Source organism: Symsagittifera roscoffensis, chromosome 5 (genome assembly GCF_963678635.1).
Source record: "Symsagittifera roscoffensis chromosome 5, txSymRosc1.1, whole genome shotgun sequence".
Taxonomy (NCBI): domain Eukaryota; kingdom Metazoa; phylum Xenacoelomorpha; order Acoela; family Convolutidae; genus Symsagittifera; species Symsagittifera roscoffensis.
In genome coordinates this window covers 12,429,405-12,452,112 of record NC_087066.1, presented here as the reverse complement: position 1 = coordinate 12,452,112, position 22,708 = coordinate 12,429,405, and the positions used below count along the sequence as shown (strand labels likewise).

Below are 22,708 nucleotides of genomic sequence, written 5' to 3'. Positions count from 1 at the left end.
CAGTGTGAAGATTTTATATCGACTAAAGCTTATAGTTTTCTTGGGTTGAAAACTATAATTATATTTCAACTAGGATATTTTAAAATCATGGGCAGATAAAAATTGGGTAGATACAGCAATTTATTTCGTCCTAAAAAGTATGAGCGGGGTTTTATATCGTTTTTGAATGAATTTAGGCAATCAATTTGCTTTTAAAGCATTTTACAGGACGCAAAACTTGTCAATTTTTTAAATCTTACAATTGGTGTGATAAAATGGAAAAAAAATTAATTCCTTGTTTCTTTTTTAAATTTTGTTGGGCTACATAGGAGGCTTGCAGTGATAATGTTTTGTCAGTGAAAGAACAAATAGGTTTAGTAAATTTTGATTGACAAAGCAAAGCCAAGAACGATTGTTTTTTGGAGTAAAATTTTGGGCCCAAGTTTGGCAAAGCAAAAGTGCACGATAATATTTCTGTTAAATTTTAGAGCAATTTTTGTCTCCATCATTTTTTGTCTAAAGTTTAAAAAAACCAATTCAAAAAAAAAACGTTCTTCAATAACTCAATTTCAAGTTTTCTTCATTTTGTTCGGATGAATTAAGTCAGCACTGTATTAAATAGATCAAAAAACATGCTTCAATTCAACTTGGAACGATTTCTAAGATGGATTAAATCTCCTTATACGTGTGAATAGCACAAAATATATTGCGCATTAATTATCCCAAATTGGCAATTTTTAAACCATCATAACTTGATCTCATGGTGAATGACAAGCAAACGGACCTGATCCTGACAATGATTTTAATTTTCAATTAAGCGGGAAACTATAGTAAACAAGACTGCTGGTTTCAAGGCGAAGTCTTCAATGTTTTGACTGCCCTTTAAGGTCTATGGAGTAATGTTCGTTTTGAAAAAAATGATGAAATTTTCGAAAACAAAAATAATTTTATTTCAAGAATCTTTTTCATTTGAAAATCATCTCCTTTCATGTTATGTAAAGTACCAAGTAATACATTTAGATTATAGCAAAGTACTAAATAGGTGAAATAGCATGCCTCAATTCAATTTGGAACGATTTGGAACGATCTCCGCTGACGCTTTAATATCACAAATCACAAAACAATTCGAGCGTTAATTATCCCAAGTTGACCATCTTTAAAACCTCATAGCTTTTTTTAAAAAAAAAGGATTACAGGCAATTTTTTTTTAATTTGAGCTCAGCACAACATAACTTTTTGGCTGGATTAAAAAATTTCCATGAAAAATGGTTAGTTTAAATTTCAAAATTTGTCCAGAGAAAAACAAAACCACCCCGAGCACAAATAATCCGCCACTTTCTTCAAAAGTTGGAACAACAAACAACGAGTGCAACAGATAGAAAACGCATTAAACTGGAATCTTAGATAGTTAAGGAGAGAACAAACTGCTGAAACAGGGGCCTAGGAAGCTAGACGACAAGCAAAATAGACGTGACTAAAAATGATTTTTAAACTACACGTATGGGAGATTAGCGGCAAATGTATTGTTATTGTGTCTGAAATTTGATTACTGACTACTAATAACTTTTGTTCAGTTTTTCCTGAAGGATCATCAGTTTTCTACATGTGGCAATTGTATAATTTATGCATCTTAAAAATGTTTTTTATTTTATTTGAATTGCTATTTGGTGAATCATATATTATAAAAACTTTGATATACAATGAGATCTTGTACTAGTGAATTTTGTTATAAGCATCAAAATTTGATAGCCTTCGCTTTTCGTCCAAATGGTTTGTTTTGAAAGAAAAAATGAAGTCTAATTTCCGTTTAATTGGAGTGGATGAGTTTTGTTTGTTTCAACTCCGCACTTAGCTGACAATTTAAGTCAATGTCTGGATCCGACCCGTCTGCTTGTCATATACTGACTTCATATTGTTGATTTTTTGCTACTATCTCTATTTTTTATCCAACTAACCAAATTGAGGTGAAGATCAGGGGCGGACTTGGGAGGGGGGCGGAAGGGGGGGCGGACGCCTCTTTTCAGGGATTCGACTCCCTGCCGACCCAAAGGGTCCCCCTTTTGTACTATTTTGAGATATCCATATTTGGTGACGGACCCTAAAAATTTTCTAAAGGCGCCTTTGGCGCCAATATATACTTACTTTGAGGAGGAGCACGCGCCAAAAAAACGCAATGTTTTTGGTCAAAATTTTCTAAAAAGTGCCTAAAAAATTTTTTCAAAATTTTACCTGGGGCGCACAAAATTTGACCAAAACTTTTTAGTGCTTTGGGAGAGCTCGGAAAATCATTTCGGTCGACCTACAAAAAAAATTTGACAAAATTTTCAAAATTTTTTTGAAATTCGCCCCCCACCCCCCAAGAAAATCCTAGATCCGCCCCTGGTGAAGATATGGCGCCACAATGATAGTCAGCTGTGTTTGAGCCACACACGAGAAAAAACTTTTTAAATTCATAATTCGAGATGCAATAAAGGTTTGGATATTTTCTTCTGTAAAGCAAAATTGGTTGGAAAATTATGCTTTTAGACCGAAGAGTAGATTTGAAATTGAAATAGTAATTTTTGAAAACTTTTAGGCTTTTATCAGTAATAAAGTCGAAAACTCATTAAGTCTGTAACAGGCGAGGATTTAGCGAGGAGAGCAGGTCGAACGCATCTGTCCTTCAGGATTCGACCCACACAAACTCAAAAGGTCTATTTTTGGGGACTAATTTATGACAAGTCGGCAAATCACAAGTTTATTTATGAGCACTTTTCATTCCAATATTTCATAAACTTGAAGGGCTTGTGCGCGTCAAAACCCGCCAATTTTTTGGTCAAAATTTTTTCAAAACGGCTCAAATAAGCATGTTTGGCCTGTTTTTTCCTTCAAAAATTACCTGTGATGCCAAAAAAACGTTTGCCAAAATAGGATCATCTTGTGATTTATGAAGCTCGGTTTCGTAGAACAAATAAAAGTAAAAAGAACGTACAATTTTTTTCAATCCTAAGTCCTAGATATTTAATTCGTCCTTTTTGCTAATATGATTATTGAATTATCATTAGTGTTCATTTTTGTAATTGTATTTTGAAGGAAGAAAAACCGTCTTTATTGCTCGTTAAATAGTAAAAAAAACTTCCAAACTCTAGGTGGTGGAAAAATAGCTTCAAGATATCGCAAAAACTGGACTGAATCAGTTCTTTTCACAGCTGTAATGATTAGCTTTTAATTAGCATTTAGAAAAAAAAACATTGTTTCTCGATCTTGTCTAGCCTATACAAATTTGGTTTAAACAAAATCAAATAGGAAAAAGCTTCGAGCCAATTTATCAGAAGCTATTGAACATTTTTGAACTGCTCCGACCTAATTTATTCCAATTTATTCCGAATGGCAAATTCTACACAATGTGATCTTCGAGTGTAAGTGGCTGCCAGATTAAATCGCAGTTTGACCTGTCTCGTCTATTGACTTTTTGGCCGGGAGGCCGGAATTCGTGGAGCTAATAACTGTCATCCTCTGCAGGAAACGACAGATCACATGCCAGATTGCAAGCTGCCGCTAAGGAGAAAAATATTTAATTGATAAGTTGTTGTAAAATAGCAAATAAAAGGTACATATTAAATAGAAAACTATTATTACAAAAATAATCTTTTGTCGTCATTTAAACGTGTTTTTAACGAGGGAGGGAAGTTAAGTTGCGCGGCGATAACTCGAGGCCATTTAGTATTCAAATGTAGACGCGATTTATTATACGCGAAAAAAAAACAACAGGCGGTCAGGTCAACAAGGGGGGGGGGGGAGCAGATTGGTTAGAGTCGAAGTTCTTGATTACTAATATGGTCTCATTTACTCCGGATTCTTTTTTTAAGCTGATTTTCACTCAAATAGGTCTTGATAATTTTTTTGACTTTTTTCAGGAAAATAGTTCCCGCTCAAATCTAATTTTTCGCGGTTTGACTTATGATGTCTTTTAAAGTTCACTTCATTTCCTCTTTTAAATGAAGGCAAACTCTACGAAAAAAAAACCACGAAAAACGTGAACAATTTTAGTTTCACGTTTTCACTTTTTTCGAACAGCAAAAGTGGCTTCGATTAAATTAAAAATGGGCTTTAATTTTCTGAGTTCCCATTGTAATTAAAAAGTTTTTTTGTTCCAGTTTTGTCTGAATGGGATATTTATACAAAAAAAGTGCAATTCGTTAACAGCATCTGAAATGCAAAGAGCTTGAACGTGAAATAATTTTTTTTTGTAATTTGAAATTTGAAATATGTTCAAAAATTGTCAGTCACTTTTTTCGGTTTCCTTGTTCTGTTATTTTTTTTGTTGACTTTGTTCCTAGAAAATCCATTGAAATCTGAATAGCTTGTCTAAGAATAGTTCGTTCCTATACTTTCCCACATTCTCGACTGAGTTTTTTTGATGAGTGAGAAGCTCTTCATTTGCAACTTATGTTTTTGCATTGTTTGTTTGAACACTCCCGGTGAATTGTAGTGCTAAGCTGTTTTTCAATTTTTCCGGTAAAATTCATATTGAAGGCCGTTTTTTGGTCCCAGGGACATTTTTTGATACCATTTTTTGCAACTGAAACTTGTCAAGCTGTGCTAGACGCTGGAAATCAAATGAGAGTTCCTCCTCACACGGTCTCAGTGACATGGCAGGGGATCAAACACACGCCTTGACGATCTGAAAGTGAACGTTCAATTACTAGTTAAGTTTATCTCACATCAAATACAACTTTTTTCCTGGAGTGTCGACATCAGTTTTGTGTGATTTTTTTTTCACAGTTCTTGACGCAAGTTTTCTAATTAATCTGCTGGTGATTGTTTGCTTCCAGACTAATAACAATTATGCTGAAGTTTATGAAGATTTTTGATAGCAAGAGAATTAGTAGCTACCGGCAACTATTTATTTTTTTCGTAGGGAAACCTTTTCTTAGTCAGAGTCAGTGCCGAGAAATTAAAATTGCTGCTTTTCAGACTCAACAAACTTATCAGTCAATGTGATTCTAACCCTTCGCTCCACTCAAAAAATCATACAAACATTAGAAAAAGAGTTTTAAAAATTATTTTTAAATACTTTTCTTGCACATATATCTGTGGTCGGAAAATTTGTGCTACTTGCTGAAAAACGGTTGCTTGTTTGGTTATTGTTTAACCACTATAAAAAAAGTTTCCATACCCGGCCTTATACACTGCAAGTTTCACTGCGGTACAAAAATTCGCCTTCCTTGCATGTTGTTGAGTTTCCAGTCAAAATGAAGTTATCCCCCAAATCCAGTGACTTGACGTGAACTTTAGTTTCAGGTTACGTTGGCTGTTTGCTGTATTCTTTAGATATACACTGTTTCAATTCCCGTTTTAGTATTAGTTTATTCACTCCACTACGTATCGTAAATCAGTCCGTCAATTCAATATTATTTTTATAAGAAACAAAAAAAATCATAATTTTGATGGTTATGAAACAAATCAAATTCTTAATGAAGGATCCAACGGCGCTTTGGCGCGAAAAGTTCAATATTTATACCAGTGTTTTCTTCGTGAAAGAATGGTCTGAGGATATTCAATGAGGTTTTTACATTATAATTTTTTTCATGTTCTTAAGATATCTTTTTTAGTTGCGTTGCGTTGCTTCAATTAAAACGAATACTGGATATTTCATAAACCGTCGGCTTAATATAGATAATTTGAGAAATTGAAAATGATTTTTGATCTGAAATTTATTTCTATTTTAGCAACCATGTCTTTTTCTTGCAATCATATATCAAAGACATTAATTTTTCTCTTGAAATTTTTTTTCTAAGAACCTGTTTTAATCTGTTTTGAAATGTATCCAAACAATACTTTAGATCGAAAAGTTCTGTGTTTCTTGTACAGCAACCAGTTATGCAGTTTTTTGCCATTGCTTACAAAATGAAATCAAGCAACTGAGTTTCACTCATGTTCGTTTAATTATTTTTTCTCTGAAAACTTCTTTAAACTGTTATTCTGTTGTGCAGATCCGAGCCTGGAGGCGAATGACACCATGTTCAGCTGCATAGTGTTCAGTCTCTCGTTCAAGAGGAAGCCGACCTACTTCATGCTCAATGTCATCCTGCCCTCCATCCTCATCAACTTCCTCTGCATCTTCAACTTCATCATCCCCTGCGAGACCGGCGAAAAGGTATAGCAGCAGGGCGGATATAGGCGAATGACACTTTCTCGAGGGGGAGGGGAGGATTTTGAAACAATTTTTTTTTGAAAATTTTGTCGACTAAATCGATTTTCGGAGCTCTCCCAAAGCACTAAAAACACCCTGTTCCGCTGGCAAAATTTGTATGTATTGAAGGTTTCCGCAAAAAGAGACCGATATATCAAAGCATACTTTATGGTTGAAAAAACTCTATGGTCACTCAGTTTGCTTTTTAAAGCATTTTACCGGACGCAAAACTTATCACCTTTTTTCCAACTTAAGAATTGGTGGGGTAAAATGGAACGAGAAATCTATTTTCTTTTTTCATTTTTAATTTTCGTTTGAATTAAATTGGGTTGACTCAGAATATTCCGACTCAGAATCATATTAACTCTTCCTCTCTAAAACAACAAGAACGTCGGCTGGTAACTCAGACGGCATTATTAAAGCCTTATTTAAGTGTTTCGAAAAAGTTTGGCGAAGATATGGAAAATCGGATGGAAATTCCACACCTGCACGTTTCTCCCGCCTCTAATGAATCATCAACTTCGGTTAATTTACTCAAAATAGCAACAGATCAAATTCCAGATAATTTTTGAAAGCAAAACTTTTTTCACAAGCAAGCAGCTATACCTTATCGAATGACCGACTTTGATAGCATTAATTACTTATAAGTAAAAATATTTTAAAACATCTTAATTTTGGCTCAAGCTGTCTGATTAACTTGAAAAAAAAAGTACATCAAGTGCTTGCTCAGCAAACGTTTCAATTTGCGAGGAGGGTTGGGTCAAATTCTTCTTGATGGAAAATCATGCTAGCCGATTAGAATTGCAACTGCAAAATTTTAAAGGAAAGCAAATAAATTCAGGACTATTCAAATCTAATATTGACCTAAATCAAATCAGCAGAAATTGCAATCGCTTTTGATATGCAATGCAAATTTCCAGTCAAGAGACGCAAATTCTTTTTTAAAAGGTTTGTTCGCAAGCAAAAGCATGCATGTCTGGGACAAATGAGAACTCTGATATATGAGTGCCCATAACCAGAGCATTTTTTGAAAAATATTGGCCTGAACTGCGTAGGTAACATGATGAAAATACAATTTGAGACGTTTGTGGTCGCTTAAATTTTTCATAATTTGGTGCTTTCATCCTAATGACAATTAGCATTTCCGGTTACAAAATATTTTGGTTTGTAAATTTTTTTGTTTTATATCCAAGATGGCCAGGTTGTAATTCCAAAAATGTTGGATATTCATAATATTTTGCAATCTGCGACTTGAATAGTAATTTAAAATTAAAAACACTTCCATTAAATATTTGTAACCTCAACGTTTTCTGTGAACTGATTTTTAAAAATTAATTTAAAAAAAAACAGTTGAAATTTAATCAATATTATGATTACGTATTGTTATTGTTAATTTAAATTTCAGGAAAGAGCGACGAGCAGGTGCCTTATAGCATTTGATGATTACTTTAATTGATTTTATTCAGACGAAAAACAAAAACAATTTAACCTAATTTTTTAAAATAAAAACTATCAAAAACAATTGATTTCTTGAAAGAAAGTGAATAATTGCTTTCAACTTATCATGTATGCTGCCATTAGCACCCTATTTCGAAAGTGCAAATTTGAATGAACAAATTTTTCAGTAGCAAAGAAGTCCAGTGGTCCACATTCAGTTATTTTTTAAATTACTAGCTGTAATGGCTTTTGTTCAATCGGTAAGCGAAGGCTTGTGTTGTTTTATTGTTTTTTTAACACCAGCTATGATAACAAAAACAAAAAAAATTCAGTACTAATCTAATCAAAACGTTAAAATGACAAAAATGCGATGAAAATCGACAAAATCTATAAAGATTGGAAAAACTCATTAGTTTGGCTTTTGAAACAGATGCCATACTTGACCTCATGGTGAATGACAAGCAGACGAATCTGGTGTTGATAGTGATTTTAATTGTAAATTAAGTGAGAAACTATATTAAACAAATATCGAGTGTGTCATACCGCTACTGCAGTAGCAGTATTTATTATACGTATGTACATCTAACCTCTGGTGCTCAATCATTAATTTATGGTATTCTCAAGGTCATACGTAAGTGTTGACACTGAGATTAAGCGAGAGATCAGAGAACTTAACAATGATCTATCTCTCAGTACATAAGAAACCAAGAAAAGAGAAAATCTAAATTCATTATTCAGAATACAGTTTTGAATTACAACTTGTTTTCAATTGATATCGCAACGCATATCACATGGCGCAGCCAGCAGGATTCGCAGCTCAAGACAACAGAACGGATATGGGAATTCCGGTATTTTGGGCATCAGCGAATCTAGACCCTCCGTGGCAATTCAAAATTTGGTTCGAACAATTTCTCATGGCGGTTACGGTCAAAGAAAATGTGAACCCAGAGATTATTTTGGAAGAACCAAAAGACATATTAGAGGAACCACCACCACGCCCGGAAACGCCCAGGGAAGGGGAGAACGAAGATGCGAGAAACGCTAGGATTCTTAGAGATAAATTAGCAAGCGACAGAGTAGTATTGGAGAACGAAGAAAGAAAAACAAGAGGCCCACGAGTCGGACACAATGTCTTCTACAACGAAGTACAAAAGAAACTGGTGTCACGATTATTTCTATCTTTGGGCACAGAGGGAAAGAAGAGATTCCTACAAAAGAATCCGCACGCAGAAATATCGAAAATGACGTTCAGAGAAATAACAGAGTTGGCAGAAGTCTCATTTCAAAAGGTAAAATGTGTAACATACGAAAGATACAAGTTATTTACGAGAATGCAAGAATCTGGAGAATCGCTAGAATCATTCCACGCAGCATTAACTGATCAAGCTGCTCGTTGAGAACTGGGGACATTGGAAAATGAAATAGTGCGAGACTTGTTCATCTCGAAAATGAAAAACATGACATTGCAGGACACGTTGACATTCGAAACTCTGAATCCAGAGGAAGTTCTAAAAAGGGCTATAAAATTTGAACATAGCAAGTTAACCACAAAGGCATTTCAAAAGACTAATGCTGCGGCTACAGGAGGATCAAGTAGCAATTACACATCGGGTGTGAGAATAAAACAGGAACCTGTAATGGCAGTTCGAAATTTGGGGGGGGGGAAACCAAAACTCCAAATAGAAGAGAAACAAATAACAGACAGAATAATAACAAAACTCAAAACACGAAAACAAAACCATGTAACAGATGTGGAAGGACGTTTGAACAGGGACATCTAAAAAATTGTCCAGCGATGGGGAAGAATTGTAAACACTGTGGTAAACCAAATCACTTCGCCAAAATGTGCAGATCCCAACAAGTAAGTGAAGTTGCGGAAGATTCGGAAGGATCGGTAGAGGAATGCGACCAGATCAGTGAAAATGTTGGGTCATGTAGTGAATTTGAAGTTATGTCAATACAAACCTACCAACCGGAAAATGAGCGAGTTTCAAAATATGTGAAAGATTGAATCAACGAAATGAGAAACAACACAAACGGAAAAGTGATACGAGTTCAGAAAATAGATTCTATTCGCGATCCAACAATGAATCGCGTAAAATCACTAAAAGCCATGGTACGAATAGATAACCAGATAATTCAATTAACAGTGGACACTGGAAGTCCTGTGTCATTTCTTAACTGGGCCACGACAAAGGAAATCATGGATAAATCAAACAAAGTGAGATTCATACCGTCCGACAAATTGAACTTACAAACCAAATTCGTGGATTACAACAAACAACCGATCAGTATCCTGGGAGCCCTGAAAACCAATCTGAGGTCAGCGGGCTGGGAGGTAAAGGGCGCAACCTTTCTGGTATCAGAACGAAAAACTAGATGCATCATGGGATTAGATCTGCAAGGACAAGTGGGAATAGTGACTACACAAAGACCGGCGCCAAAAGAACTCACCAGGTTCGACGTGCTCATGTGCGAGCAGTCAGAAGGTTGGAAAGAAAAAATTTTCACAAAATTTAAAAACTTATTTGAAAGGCAAGGCATTTCAAAAAATCACATTGCCAGTTCAAAATTCAAATACCCACTATGTCCGATTCAAGAAAAGGGGAGAAGAATCCCAATTCACATACAAGATAAGGTCGAAAAAGAAATCGAGAAGTTATTGACAGAAGGTCATATAACAAAACTTGATAAATGTACAAGTGATTGCTTTATCGCCCCGATTGTGATAACAGTAAAGAAGGACGACTCAATAAAATTGGCAATGGATGCAAAACCAATCAACAGACAATTGTTCAAAAACAAATACCAAATGCCGAATGTAGATGAACTTATTGATGGGGTAAGCCAGATTGTAACTGAAAACAAAAAGGGTACGCTATATTTTTCGGTGTTAGATTTGAAATATGCGTACAGTCAACTAAAATTGGCTGCTGATACAGCTAGACAATGCAATTTTAACATTGTGGGTGGAAAAGCAACTGGAACTTACAGATTCTTGACAGGGTTCTACGGTCTAGCAGATATGCCAGCTGAATTTCAAAAGGCTATGGATAGAACCATCAATCACGCTAAAAACACGTTCTGTTTTCTGGATGACATACTTATTGTGTCAAAGGGAAGTGAAATCGAACATGCAAACTTAGTAGAAGCAGTACTAAAGAAATTGGATGCGGAAAACTTGGCACTGAAACTCTCAAAATGTGAATTTTTTAAACAAGAAGTGAATTGGTTGGGTCACCATCTCTCAGAAGAAGGGGTTAGACCGAAAATCACTAAAACGGAAGCCGTAGTAAACTTGAACCAGCCGAAATCCCTAAAACAACTAAGGTCATTTCTAGGAAGCATAAATCACTTAGCTAAATTTATACCTAACGTAGCCAGTCTGACTGAAAAATTAAGACCACTTCTTAAAGAAGAAAATCAAAAGAAAAAGTTAAAAAACATGAAACTCCCGGTGAAAAAATTCGAGTGGGGGGGATGTTCACACAGTAGCATTTAATGCTATAAAAGGAGCTGTGGCAAATATTACGAAAGTGCATTATTACGATGCAAATCGTGAAACACGAGTTAAATGCGATGCTAGCCATGATGGGCTAGGGGCTACTTTAGAACAACAAAATGATGAAGGGTTGTGGGCCCCAATTTCGTTCGCATCCCGATACTTAAATTCCCAAGAAAAAAAATATTCAACAAATGAGTTGGAATTATTGGCAGTTGTTTGGACAGTAGATAGATATAAACACTACCTTCTGGGGAAACCATTTACCATCGCAACTGACCACAAAGCGCTTACAACGGCATTGGATGTTAATCAATCGAACAAGACCTACCAATCACGTTTAACCCGGTGGGTTGACCGGTTACTGCCATATCAGTTCAACATAGTTCACATTCCGGGGAGGGACATGGGCATAGTTGATTATTTATCGCGTGATCCTTTCAATGATCCCTGGCCCGAATCAGAATTAGACGAAAAGTTTGTAGTAGCGACAATAAACTCCTTTCATGAAGCGTTCGACTGCTGGAACAGTAAGCTTAAAGACTCAAGGTCGCTCAACGGGAACGAAAACGTTCTAGAATGTTCTAGAAGGAATGTAACGAAACAGTCATCAAGTAATGGTTGCTATAGCAACCAAAACGGTCAAAATCGAACAAGGCTCGACCGGAACGAGAGAAAACAGTTTCCACGACTGCAAAAACAGCTAAACACAACAGTTCAACAGAAACAAATCACTTTTTCGTCAAATCAACCCACTAAACAGTCAGTCTTAAATAATTGCAAAATAAAAAAACGACCAGTAACGAGCAAAATAGAAAAAACAGACTCAAGGATCGAGATGTCAGAAAATAAAAACAGAGCATACGACTGGTGGTCGAACTCACCACAAGAATGGCGGAATGAGGAGCGCGAAGAAAGCATAATGGACCCAAAGTGGAACCGATCACTTTCCACCAATAACGAACTCTCGGAAGAGGAGGAGATCACAGAGACAGTCCAACGCACGAGAAAAATAATACGAGGAGGCAGAAAAAATAGGGACAGTTCCGACAGCAAAACACGTCATGCACAACGAGTAAAATGGTCGTTGGAACCGGAACAACAACGAGTAGCGGATCAAAGACTGCTCTCATTCTGGCAGTTAATAGGCGGAGAAAACAATGTTCAGGAAAATCGAGAACTGGTGGCTCATACCCAAGAAGTCAGGGATAACTTGGAACACGAATCAAGTTCAACATTGCCAAAACCGAGCGCATCGACGGAACGAAAACTCAGTGAGGTGAATGTAATAGAAGTAGACCTGACAACCACAGAAGTGGCGGAGAGTGAGGAGGAAGTGTGCTCAATTCAACCGCCAAAGGGACTAGGAAAAACAGGACTGCAAAAGCAGCAACAAGTGGAGACCCTGGACAACCTCGCAAAACTGTTCGACAAAAACTTACTAGCAGAACTGACCACAGAAGACACGTGGATGGACCGCCTCAGGAGAGTGGTAGAGAGAGGGGATAAACAAGGATTCGAATTGATGGGACCCTATACAAATCCGTTGTGGTCACAGATGGCAGTTCAGGACGACTGCATCTTGGTGAATAATCGGCTAGCAGTACCAGTTCAACTACGACAAGCTGTCCTGAAACGAATCCATCGAGGACACCCAGGTCAGGAGGCTATGTTGGGAGCAGCGCAATATCTGTGGTGGCCACACATGAATAAGGACATCGTGATTTTGGCAGAGGAGTGTCGTAGTTGTACCAGATATGGTAAGAATGTAAAATACCTTATTTCGAAAAATTTGTCAAAACCATTGCCACTGCTCACGCAGCCGGGACAGGAGGTACAACTAGACTACGCGGGGCCTATAGAAAATCAAAAAGGAAAAAAAAATCTATCTTTTAGTAGCTATTGATCGATTCTCAAAATTTCCATCAGTGAAGGTTACAAAATCCACAAGTGGAAAGAGCACAGTAAAATTCTTGAGATCATATATCGACACACATGGAGTCCCTGAATCAATTCGATCGGACCAATTTTCAGGATTTAAGGGAAAAACTTTAAAAAAATTCTGTTCGGAACTCAATATCGAGCAAAAATTCTGTCCGGTGGGGGATCACAGAGGTTGTGGTTTGGTTGAACGTACAATTCAAACAATAAAAAGAAGACTGGGAGTGATGATGCTCGATGAAAATAATAAATCAATCAAATTATGCCTCAGCATTATAATGAGAGACTTACGGTGGAACAAGCAGAAAACAATTCAAGTATCTCCGTTCCAAGCACATTTTGGCAGGCTACCAAAAACAGAATTTAAAATTGTGAGGGATAAATTTTTAAATAATTCTGATTCTTTAGACAAACAACACTTGGAACGCTCAGCACTGACTGCTTCTCAAATGAAACGAAGAATTGATCAGTCGAGAGAGAATCTAAAGATAGTGCGCAAGGGACAACTGAGCAGGGATACAAGCCCACTGCACAAGCAGCAGATAACATCGGACAGAGACAAAGAAAGAGCCAAAGCCCTAAAGGAATTGTTGGAAGCGAACGCCCGCTGGAACTACGAATGAAGGGACGCGGCTAAAAATGACATCCGGAAGTTAGTGGACGAGACAGGGCAACTCAATCCCGATCTCCGAAAGGAAATGATCTACTCTTGGGAGAAGCGATTTGTGGAGGACAAAATAGAAAACCAATGCAAGTCACCAACCAAGACTATACTTCGAAAGGACCTTCTACGGAAAAGCGGACAAGCCTTAACCAGACCACTAAAGGGGAAAATCGTTTCAGAAACGGACTCAACAATTAGGACATCAGCCGGTTCGATCTATAGGAAATCGGATATAGCTCAATCAAAAACGGTACTGACGCAAGAAAACCAGCGAAGCACGAGTAAAAGTCCATCGTCAGAACCTACCAAAAAGTTTAAGCGAGTCAGCTCTCCAGAACGACTAGAGGAGCTGGGATCAGAGGACGAACTCCAAGGAGAAATGGAAATCGCTGATACAATGAATCCAATAGAGCGCTTTCAGAGGAGCCAAACAATAGTCACTTCAAAGGACACAGAAGTCGGGGGAGGCCTGAATCTTGCAGTCAAAAGAGCAAAACCCAATTTGGCGGGACCAAAACCAAATACAGAGGAAAATATCACAAACAAGCCGGAAAAGAGCGGAAAGGAAAAGAAAGGCCGAAGCAAGAAACAACAGGGGACAAATCAAGCTGCGACTGCAGCAAACTCGGAGCAAGAGAAAGCAACATCTAAGCCGGAATCAGACACAGTAGATACCAAAATTCAGTCAAGTTCTACGCCGAAAGCAAAACAGCGTCCGAAACTGAAAGGCATTGACTCTCACACTCCTCTTGAAGATATCGTGGACACATTTCACAATCGAAATTTGGCACCGTCTGAATGGGAGAAGTACGCGGACCAATTGTTAAAAGAGGAGTGCAGCGAGTTGCGGATGAACTTCGAGAAAATCCTCAACAAAGCTCGGAGCTGGACACAAACTTCGAACCACCACAAGGATTCTCGGACGAATCAAGTGCAGAAGAGTCAGGTATTAGACGAAGTTCGAGACAAACAAAAAACAAAGAACCCAAACGATTCGGAGATCCGATAAAACATTCAATCAAAGAAATATCTGAAAACCTTACAGGTAGAGGTCTTCTAAAGGAGGCACTTAGACAATACAGAAACCAACTGAGAGATTTTAAAGATCGGGACGACAGACCATTAGAATCGAAAGTGCGACGACTCGAAAGACATCTATTTATGCGAAAATTCGGATATGCTACCTTGGATGAGGGAGTCGATTGGAACCCGAGTTGGGAAATCGAGCTGGAGGAAAACTGAAAAATACATAATCTAAAATCGTCAATTACCAGAAAAAAAAAAAAAAACTTTTCTTTGAACTGAGTAAATTAAACTCTTTAAATAAATTATCCTACTGATGTCGTATAATTTATTTCTTTCACCGTGGGGGGTGTGTCATACCGCTACTGCAGTAGCAGTATTTATTATACGTATGTACATCTAACCTCTGGTGCTCAATCATTAATTTATGGTATTCTCAAGGTCATACGTAAGTGTTGACACTGAGATTAAGCGAGAGATCAGAGAACTTAACAATGATCTATCTCTCAGTACATAAGAAACCAAGAAAAGAGAAAATCTAAATTCATTATTCAGAATACAGTATTGAATTACAACTTGTTTTCAATTGATATCGCAACGCATATCACAGAGTGCAACAGATAAAAACGCATTTGACTGGAAATGATTTATTTGAATAATTAAATGAAAGTAATTAAATGAAATAATTTTCTGAAATGAAAGCATTTGAGTAATTAGGCAGCGAACAAACTGCTTAAACAGGGGAATTGGAAATAAGACGGCAAGCAACCCCACTTCTCCCCCAGAAAAATACTTATCATATGATTTCCATTGGTGAAAATTGTAAGATAAGCTTTTTTATACAAAAATTTAACATCTGGGGATTTTTTTGATTTTAGTCGCTTAACCAGATTTACGAACAAAAAAAGTTTTCCATATTTTTTCTTCAAAATTTTCAAATTTTCGCTTATAACGTCGTCCACGCACAGTCTTGATTAATACAAAGGATACGCACAGTCTTGATACATACTTTATGACTGAAAAAACTCTAGAGTCACTCTAGCGTCAAAACACTCTTGAGTCAGAAGTAATAGTTTGACCAAAAACCCATAGTCGCGCTGGGAAACTTGCAAAAATAGACATAATTGGCAATATTTAAGGAAAACGACAGTTCACAACTTTTAAAAAAAATCGTTGGGCAAATATCTCTAACTACATCCTAGTCTAGCGTTAAAACGCCAATTTACGTATCCTGTAGCCTTCGTGGCGCCTTAATTAAGTTCTGCGTGTTGAGAGAATTCGCAATTCGCTGCACCAAATGTTTTAAGGTATGTTCGATTGTAAGGCGCAGCGCAGCTATGGATATTTGGTTAAACTATGACTTCTGACCCAAGAGTTTTTCGACAAAGCATAAGTCAAATGCTCGAATAGGTAATCACGACTATGTCCAGACTTCGTGTGCTGTTTAAAACAGAGTAGATGCTTTGAATTATCAGTGTTAACTGACTGAATTTGGGGCTTCGTAAGTTTGGCTATAAAAAAAACCATCTCATTCGGATATGAAGGAAGTTGAAGATAATAATTGAAAATCACCACCTCAGATATTATCAATGAAACTGCCTGTAGAAAAAATGGAATTGGTTTCAAAACAATGTAATGAGTCTATTGGCATTTTTTGTGGATCAAACTAACATCAGCCGCCCCCCCCCCCCTAACAAACAAAACCAAGTCCTCCACCCCAGCTTTCAAGGGTGTTAGCTTGGTCCCATTTTGTGGACAGAGGAAATTAACTTGGTTGCAGTTCCATAGAGAAGTCCAACTGACTGCACGATCACTTATTTGAACTGCAACTTGAATTGATTTGGGGGCCATAGTGTGCTAGCGTGTGCTATGTGGTTATCTATAATGCGGGCCATGACTGACTGGACAAATTTTGATTTGAATTGCAGGTGGGCTATGGAATCACAGTGTTTCTGGCCCAGAGTGTGAACTTGATGGTGGTGAGTGAGATGATGCCCCAGGGGGGAAACAGTGTCCTCGGCTGCTTCCTGGTCGCATCCATACTACTCATCGGTGAGTCTCACTTTCCGTTATTGGGAGCTAAATTTTTGAAATAAGGGCATGCAGGGGCTGATGAGAATAACCCCTTGCCACTTTGGCCAGGATATCGAAAACCCGGAAGGAAAGGCATCCATATCTCGCACCTCTCCTTAAAAAACTCTCGGTGTGATGTAATTTGCAAAGATTTTGCTCAAAGAGTCACTGATGTAATATTAGATTGATAACAAATGTTTTTGTAGTTTCTTTAAGGGTGTTTTTAAGACGCGAAACTCTTGGAAACCAACAAAAAATACAACGGCGTCAATTTAAAACGCTATGCTTAATATTGTCTCAAGCTTTGTCAATAAAAAAAGGAAGTAAATTGAACAAGACTGATCGTATCAGGGCGAAGCCCTGAATGTTCCGACTGCCTTTTAAGGTCTATGGAGCATTAATAACATGAAAAATTTCAATGTAATAGAAAAAATAAAAAAATAAAAATTTTTGAAAAAATTTGAGATTTTATGTAAAAACATCCCCCCACACGTCATATTAAGTACAAAGTGATAGATTTTGCGCCTATTAACAAATCAATTATGGCATAAAAGCATCCTTGAACCAATTTGGAACGATTTCTAAGACGGATTAAATCTCGCTTACGCGTTAATAGCGCGAAATTTTTCGCGCGTTAATTGTCCCTAATTGGCCAAAATGGCAGTCTTTAAACCCTCATAACTTTATAAAAAATGATCACAGGTAAAATATCTTTTCAAATTCAAGCTCAGGAAAACAATAGCTTTTGAATGTTATAAAAAAATTCCGTCAAAAATGGCTAGTTTAAAAGTCGAAATTTGTCTGAAGAAAAAAAAAACCCACCCCGAGCACAAATAGTCCGTTACTTTCGTAACAATAAAGTCGGAACAATAAATCAAACAACCAGGCAGCAAATAAATGCTTAACTTTACAAATAAGTTAACTTACATAGTACATACTTCATGGGCAACATATTCTTGTTTTTTACTGGTTTACTACTTGCACGAAATAAAGTTGAAAAAGACCATTGTTAAAAGTTACATTACTTTTCCGTACTTGCACAAAGTAAAGTTCAATTTAAAACCATTGTTGAGAGTTACATCATTGCTACCCTCGAAATTACTATAAATAATCAGCTGAGTTGCGTAATCAAAATACAAAAGGATCGTCAAATTAGGATGTTTTTAGTAGAAAATTTTGAACACGTCATTTGCACCTTGTATACGGTGGTCTGAAATTTTTAAAGTGTCCGTTTTTTGATATATTGGGATGAGCTAGCCAACCGCAAAATTTCTAGAAGAGCTCTATATGCATTTCGTTTTTTTTTCCTATTTCAGTTCTACAGTAAAAAGAAGGTTGCATACACAGTTTAAGATTTTGAGTAACAATACAATCCGAGTTAAAATTAGAGTTTTTGCTGTGTATTGTTACAATTTATGAGCATATAGTTCAAAAATACTGTACATTTTTGGTTGCTGAAACAAGCTGTCAGTGGGAAACCTAAATGTTTTTTTTTGTAAATTGTGCGTAGCGCGCGTTTTTGGAGTAAAAAAAATAGGTTCCAGAACATTTTTAGAAATGCAACTATAAACAATTATACCATACACTATAATTTGTTTAATGTAGCAATTATAGTACTCTATTCTGTGAGATTCATTTACTACATATTGTTTGGAAAATCTTAGAAATCCTACCAATTTTAATCAATTATCTATATGTAATCCTAAATATTTTACCCAATCCACTTCCGCTATTGTGTATCCATCAATTACGACTTTGTTTTTTGAGCAATTCGCATTGAATTTCACAAATTGGAATTCAGGGTTTAACTGCAATTAATTTGAATTCGTTTGATAGATGTAAATCGAAAAAAAATATATTTATCTACTATAAATCAACAAAGTATTGTTTATTTTCAGCCCTGTCGCTGTTCATGCAGATAGTAACCATGAGCATTTTCTTCGCCAACAGCAAAGCCAGAGCCCCTCCCTCCTTCCGCACATTCTGCAACTTCATCCGCAAGTTCGTCGGACCCTTCTACCGACTCGGCCACGAACAGATCGGCCTTGCCAACCGAAACGTTCATCTTGCCGACGTCGCCCCTGCCGAAGTTGCAAGGCCTTCCTTAAATGGAAATAACAACGCAATCCCTTTCAGTGTGCTTCCGAAAGTCTCGCCGAATCTTAAGCAAAACGGCATAAGCAATAACAAAAATCAAGGTCGTTTTGGCGACCGAATTTTGGAAGACGGAAGCGAGGATGAGTTTCCTGAAACGAGCTATAGCATGAGGGAACTCTCCGAGGTCGGAGGTCGAAACACTTCAGTTGATTTCAACCTGCCGCCAAGTTACTTCAACTCGCGAAGGGTAAGCGTAGGTGTTCCGAAACAACGACTAAGCCTGTCGGCTCCCTTTCCGACGCCGAACAACCGAATTTCGAAATCAGGAAGCCTGCCGCGTAGTTCAATGGTCTCAGATCACAACCATTTCACACTATTTGAGAACTCTTCACAAGAATTGTCGGAAATGGAAATTATGGAAGAATGGAAAGTTTTAGCAAATGTTTTGAACAGATTTAACGGCGGCGTGTTTGCATTTTTACTTTTTGCTGTTTTATCTGCTTATGGTTATTGGCATGGGCCTTGATTTTGTCCAAATATTTTTCTCTAAACAACTTAAATACCCACAGGTGACGTGAACTGACGTGCAATAGTTGATTTTTTACCAGGATTTTATTTTGATAACTTTTAACAGGGTAGTGAAAAGCTAGTGCATTGATCTTAAAAGCATGCAATTTGTTTGTATTATGAAGCCAGAATTTTCTTAGTTTTTAAAATAAATTTCATATGGAGTTTGGATATCTTTTTAGTGCTAATTCAAGTTTATACCTTAAAACAGATATTTTTTTTGCAGAATCAGAGTTTTCCCGTTGAGCTATGAGCCGATAGTTGTGGCTGAAAGATTTCAACAAAAATCCGGTCAAAAACCGTTGCTTTCAAATGTCCACAGCCCAATTAGTTTTTCAGCGAGGCAAATTTAAAGACATAGATTCCGAGAAAAGTCAAATTGTAATTCTTTGCTTTGACGAAAAGATATGGGATCAACCGTACAGTGACTCGCCTCTAACTGACATACCGATTTATCTTACCGTTATATTTTTGAAATTATTCTGAAAAAATTCGTATTTTGAACAAGGGGCACATAAGGGGGGTTGGCGGACGCCTCTCCCCATCAGGGACTCGACCCCTTATCGACCCAAATCCCCCCTTTGAACTATTTTCAGATATCCACTTTTGGTTGAATGACCCTAAAACTTTTCTAAAGGCGCTTTTGACGCTTATATAAATTTAAGGGGGGAGCGCGCGCCAAAAAATTTCGATTTTTCGGTCAAAATTTTCCAAAAAGTACCTTCAAAATTAAGTCTGCGCAAGGACTTTTTAAGGCTTTGGGAGAGCTCGGAAAACAAATAAAAAGAGGTCGACAAAATTTCGAAATTTTTTTAAAAAAGCGCCCCCCCCCCTCGAGAAAATCCTAAATCCGCCCCTGTTTTGAACCAAACGCGCACATTAAATCGGTTGAATATAATTCATATACGAGAGAGCCATTGAATACTTTTAATAACCTAAAAAAAAAACATTTCAAAATAAATTCTTTGTCTTACAACTCAATCTATGCTATTCTCAAAAATACATAAGTTGATTAAGGGGGGGGGGGATTGTACATTTGACCGTGTAGATATTGTTAAAACAATTATGGGTCTGAAATTAAAATGCTGTCGGTATTTTAATGAATCAAAGTTATCAGTTGTTTTCAAGCAAAGCAATCATGGACCGTGTCTTGCTTGGTAATTTTTTGATGGGTTTTACAAAGACCGTATTCTATGAAAATTTAGGAAAGAAAAAGCGACGCGGAGAATGACTTCTGAAAAAGAGTATAAAAGCTTTGTTTTCTCTTTTTTGTTTCCGAGAAATTCCCAACTAAGATAATTGGAAAAACAAATAAATGACTTAGCAAACGGAAAAACTTTTAATTTAGTGTAATACAAACAAATACAAAATCACGTTAATATTTGAAATCAAATAGCAGTGCTCTGAATGACTTTCCTAGGTCAAAAAGAACAATTCAATATTGCGCAAGCAGAGCAGAATGTTAACCTCACAGTTTTTATGATAAAAAAACTGAATATTTTGAACTTGAAATGTTTTTTTAATGACTTGAATGAAACGCTGTCATCATTAGACTTTGAATTTTTTTTCTGGAAAAATAAGGCTTCTGCTCTTGGCTAAGTCGTCTTTGATTAACTATTTTTCAAACCAGTTGTTTCAAAATGAGGGAAAATGTTTGATTTGTTTTTGGAATCTGAAAAATTTAGATCTTCCTATTATCATAACTCCCTTCCACAGCCCAGCTCAGAAGCAAAAAATTTATAGCTCCCCATTTCAATAAAACTTTTGAAATGCTCATTCAGAAAAATCTGCATTCTTATTTTGCTTTACTGAACTAGGCTTTTCATAGAGTTACGAGTTATGTATGATTTAATTATATTGCTCATGCTTGTTTGCTGAGCATATTTAATTATTTCATCTGATTTTTTTTTACTGAGGGTCTATAACTTCCTGAGTAAATACCCAAAAACTTGACAAAAAAAAATTCAGATAAGGCTGCCTTGATCAGATTCTGAAAATAGTCTAGAAAAACCAGAAAAACTCATACCGATATAGTTCAGGGGCAAAACAATGATAGCTGGTTTTTTCACTCATGAATAATTAGGCCTAAACTAAAATTATAAGAGAAGAATAAAAGCAACACAGTTTATCGCTATTGTGAAATGAAGCTTTTAAAAAAACTATTAAACCCTTCACATGCAATCAAAAGAAACAACGTAAAAGGAAATCAGATATACCAGAACGTTACGAAAAATCTAAAATAAACATTACGGGATCAAACTGTGCATTTTGCGAATTGAAGGCGGATTCCGCAACAGGCCAATAACAGAATTATTGGGAAATCCGCAACATTACTATTTTTATTTGATCTGCTTTGCTGTTTTGGTTTCCACTGACAAATATCTAAACGCTGTTGTGCTCAAAATCACTCCAAAAACAGGCAAATTTAAGGAATCCTCAAAAAATGTGTAGAATGCGCAGCCAAAATTGCGGAATTCGGAACAGTTTGTAAATTCCATAAAAAATAATAATATGATGGTTTAGTAAAGTTAAGTTGTCGTAGAATCCGAAACTTTAAGTGGAATCCGAAAATTGTAAGCGGAATCAGCAAATTGAAAGCGGAATCCGCATAAATTCGCGGAATCCAATTACATTTGCGGAATCCGCATATATTTGCGGAATCCAATTACATTTGCGGAATCCGCTTACATTTGCGGAATCTAGTTACATTTGCGGAATCCGCTTACATTTGCGGAATCCAGAACAACTACCGATATTCGCTCGTTGGGGAATCCGCAACAAAGCTAGGGTGCCGACAAAAATTACATTAAAGAAATTCTTATGCGGAATCCACAAAAAATTTTGGTTGGTGAAATCCACTTACATTTTGGAACATGTTTAAAGACTTGTCTGTGGAATCCAGGAACACACAGACACAAAATTGTGCTCCTATCCAGTGCATATTTTGGCCTCGTAACAAACTGTGTTGTCGGCAATCCGCAGAGGATCTTTCAAAAGCTATTTAATTATTATTTGATAAAGAAGCACAATCCGTTTCTTGGAAAATTGTCTTCACACACTGACGTGGCAGGGCATCAAATACACGATCGTAAAAAGAATGCCGAACCCATATGCTAAGTGACTCTCGGGATGTCACAGAAATGTATGCACTTTCAAATTAGCAAATAAGTTTATTTATCAAAAACCAGAGCCAATTTAGAAAAACTATTGCTGTGCATAAACCACCAGAGGTTGCAATAACATAATTTTT

At 36.7% G+C, this 22,708-nt stretch overlaps 1 protein-coding gene across 3 annotated transcripts in view; it reads left to right on the top strand.

Annotated features, from left to right (window-relative positions):
• Nucleotides 1-19,617, top strand: part of LOC134846087 (neuronal acetylcholine receptor subunit eat-2-like) — an 85,530-nt gene extending 65,913 nt beyond the window's left edge. For all 3 annotated transcript variants that reach the window (XM_063863294.1, XM_063863295.1, XM_063863292.1), the window contains 3 exons: nt 5,955-6,118; nt 16,650-16,773; nt 18,693-19,617. In XM_063863294.1, coding sequence (XP_063719364.1) covers nt 5,955-6,118; nt 16,650-16,773; nt 18,693-19,417 — 1,013 coding nt within the window. In that variant the 3' untranslated portion in view covers nt 19,418-19,617. The remainder of the gene's footprint in view (nt 1-5,954; nt 6,119-16,649; nt 16,774-18,692) is intronic.
• The last annotated feature ends 3,091 nt before the right edge of the window (nt 19,618-22,708 follow it).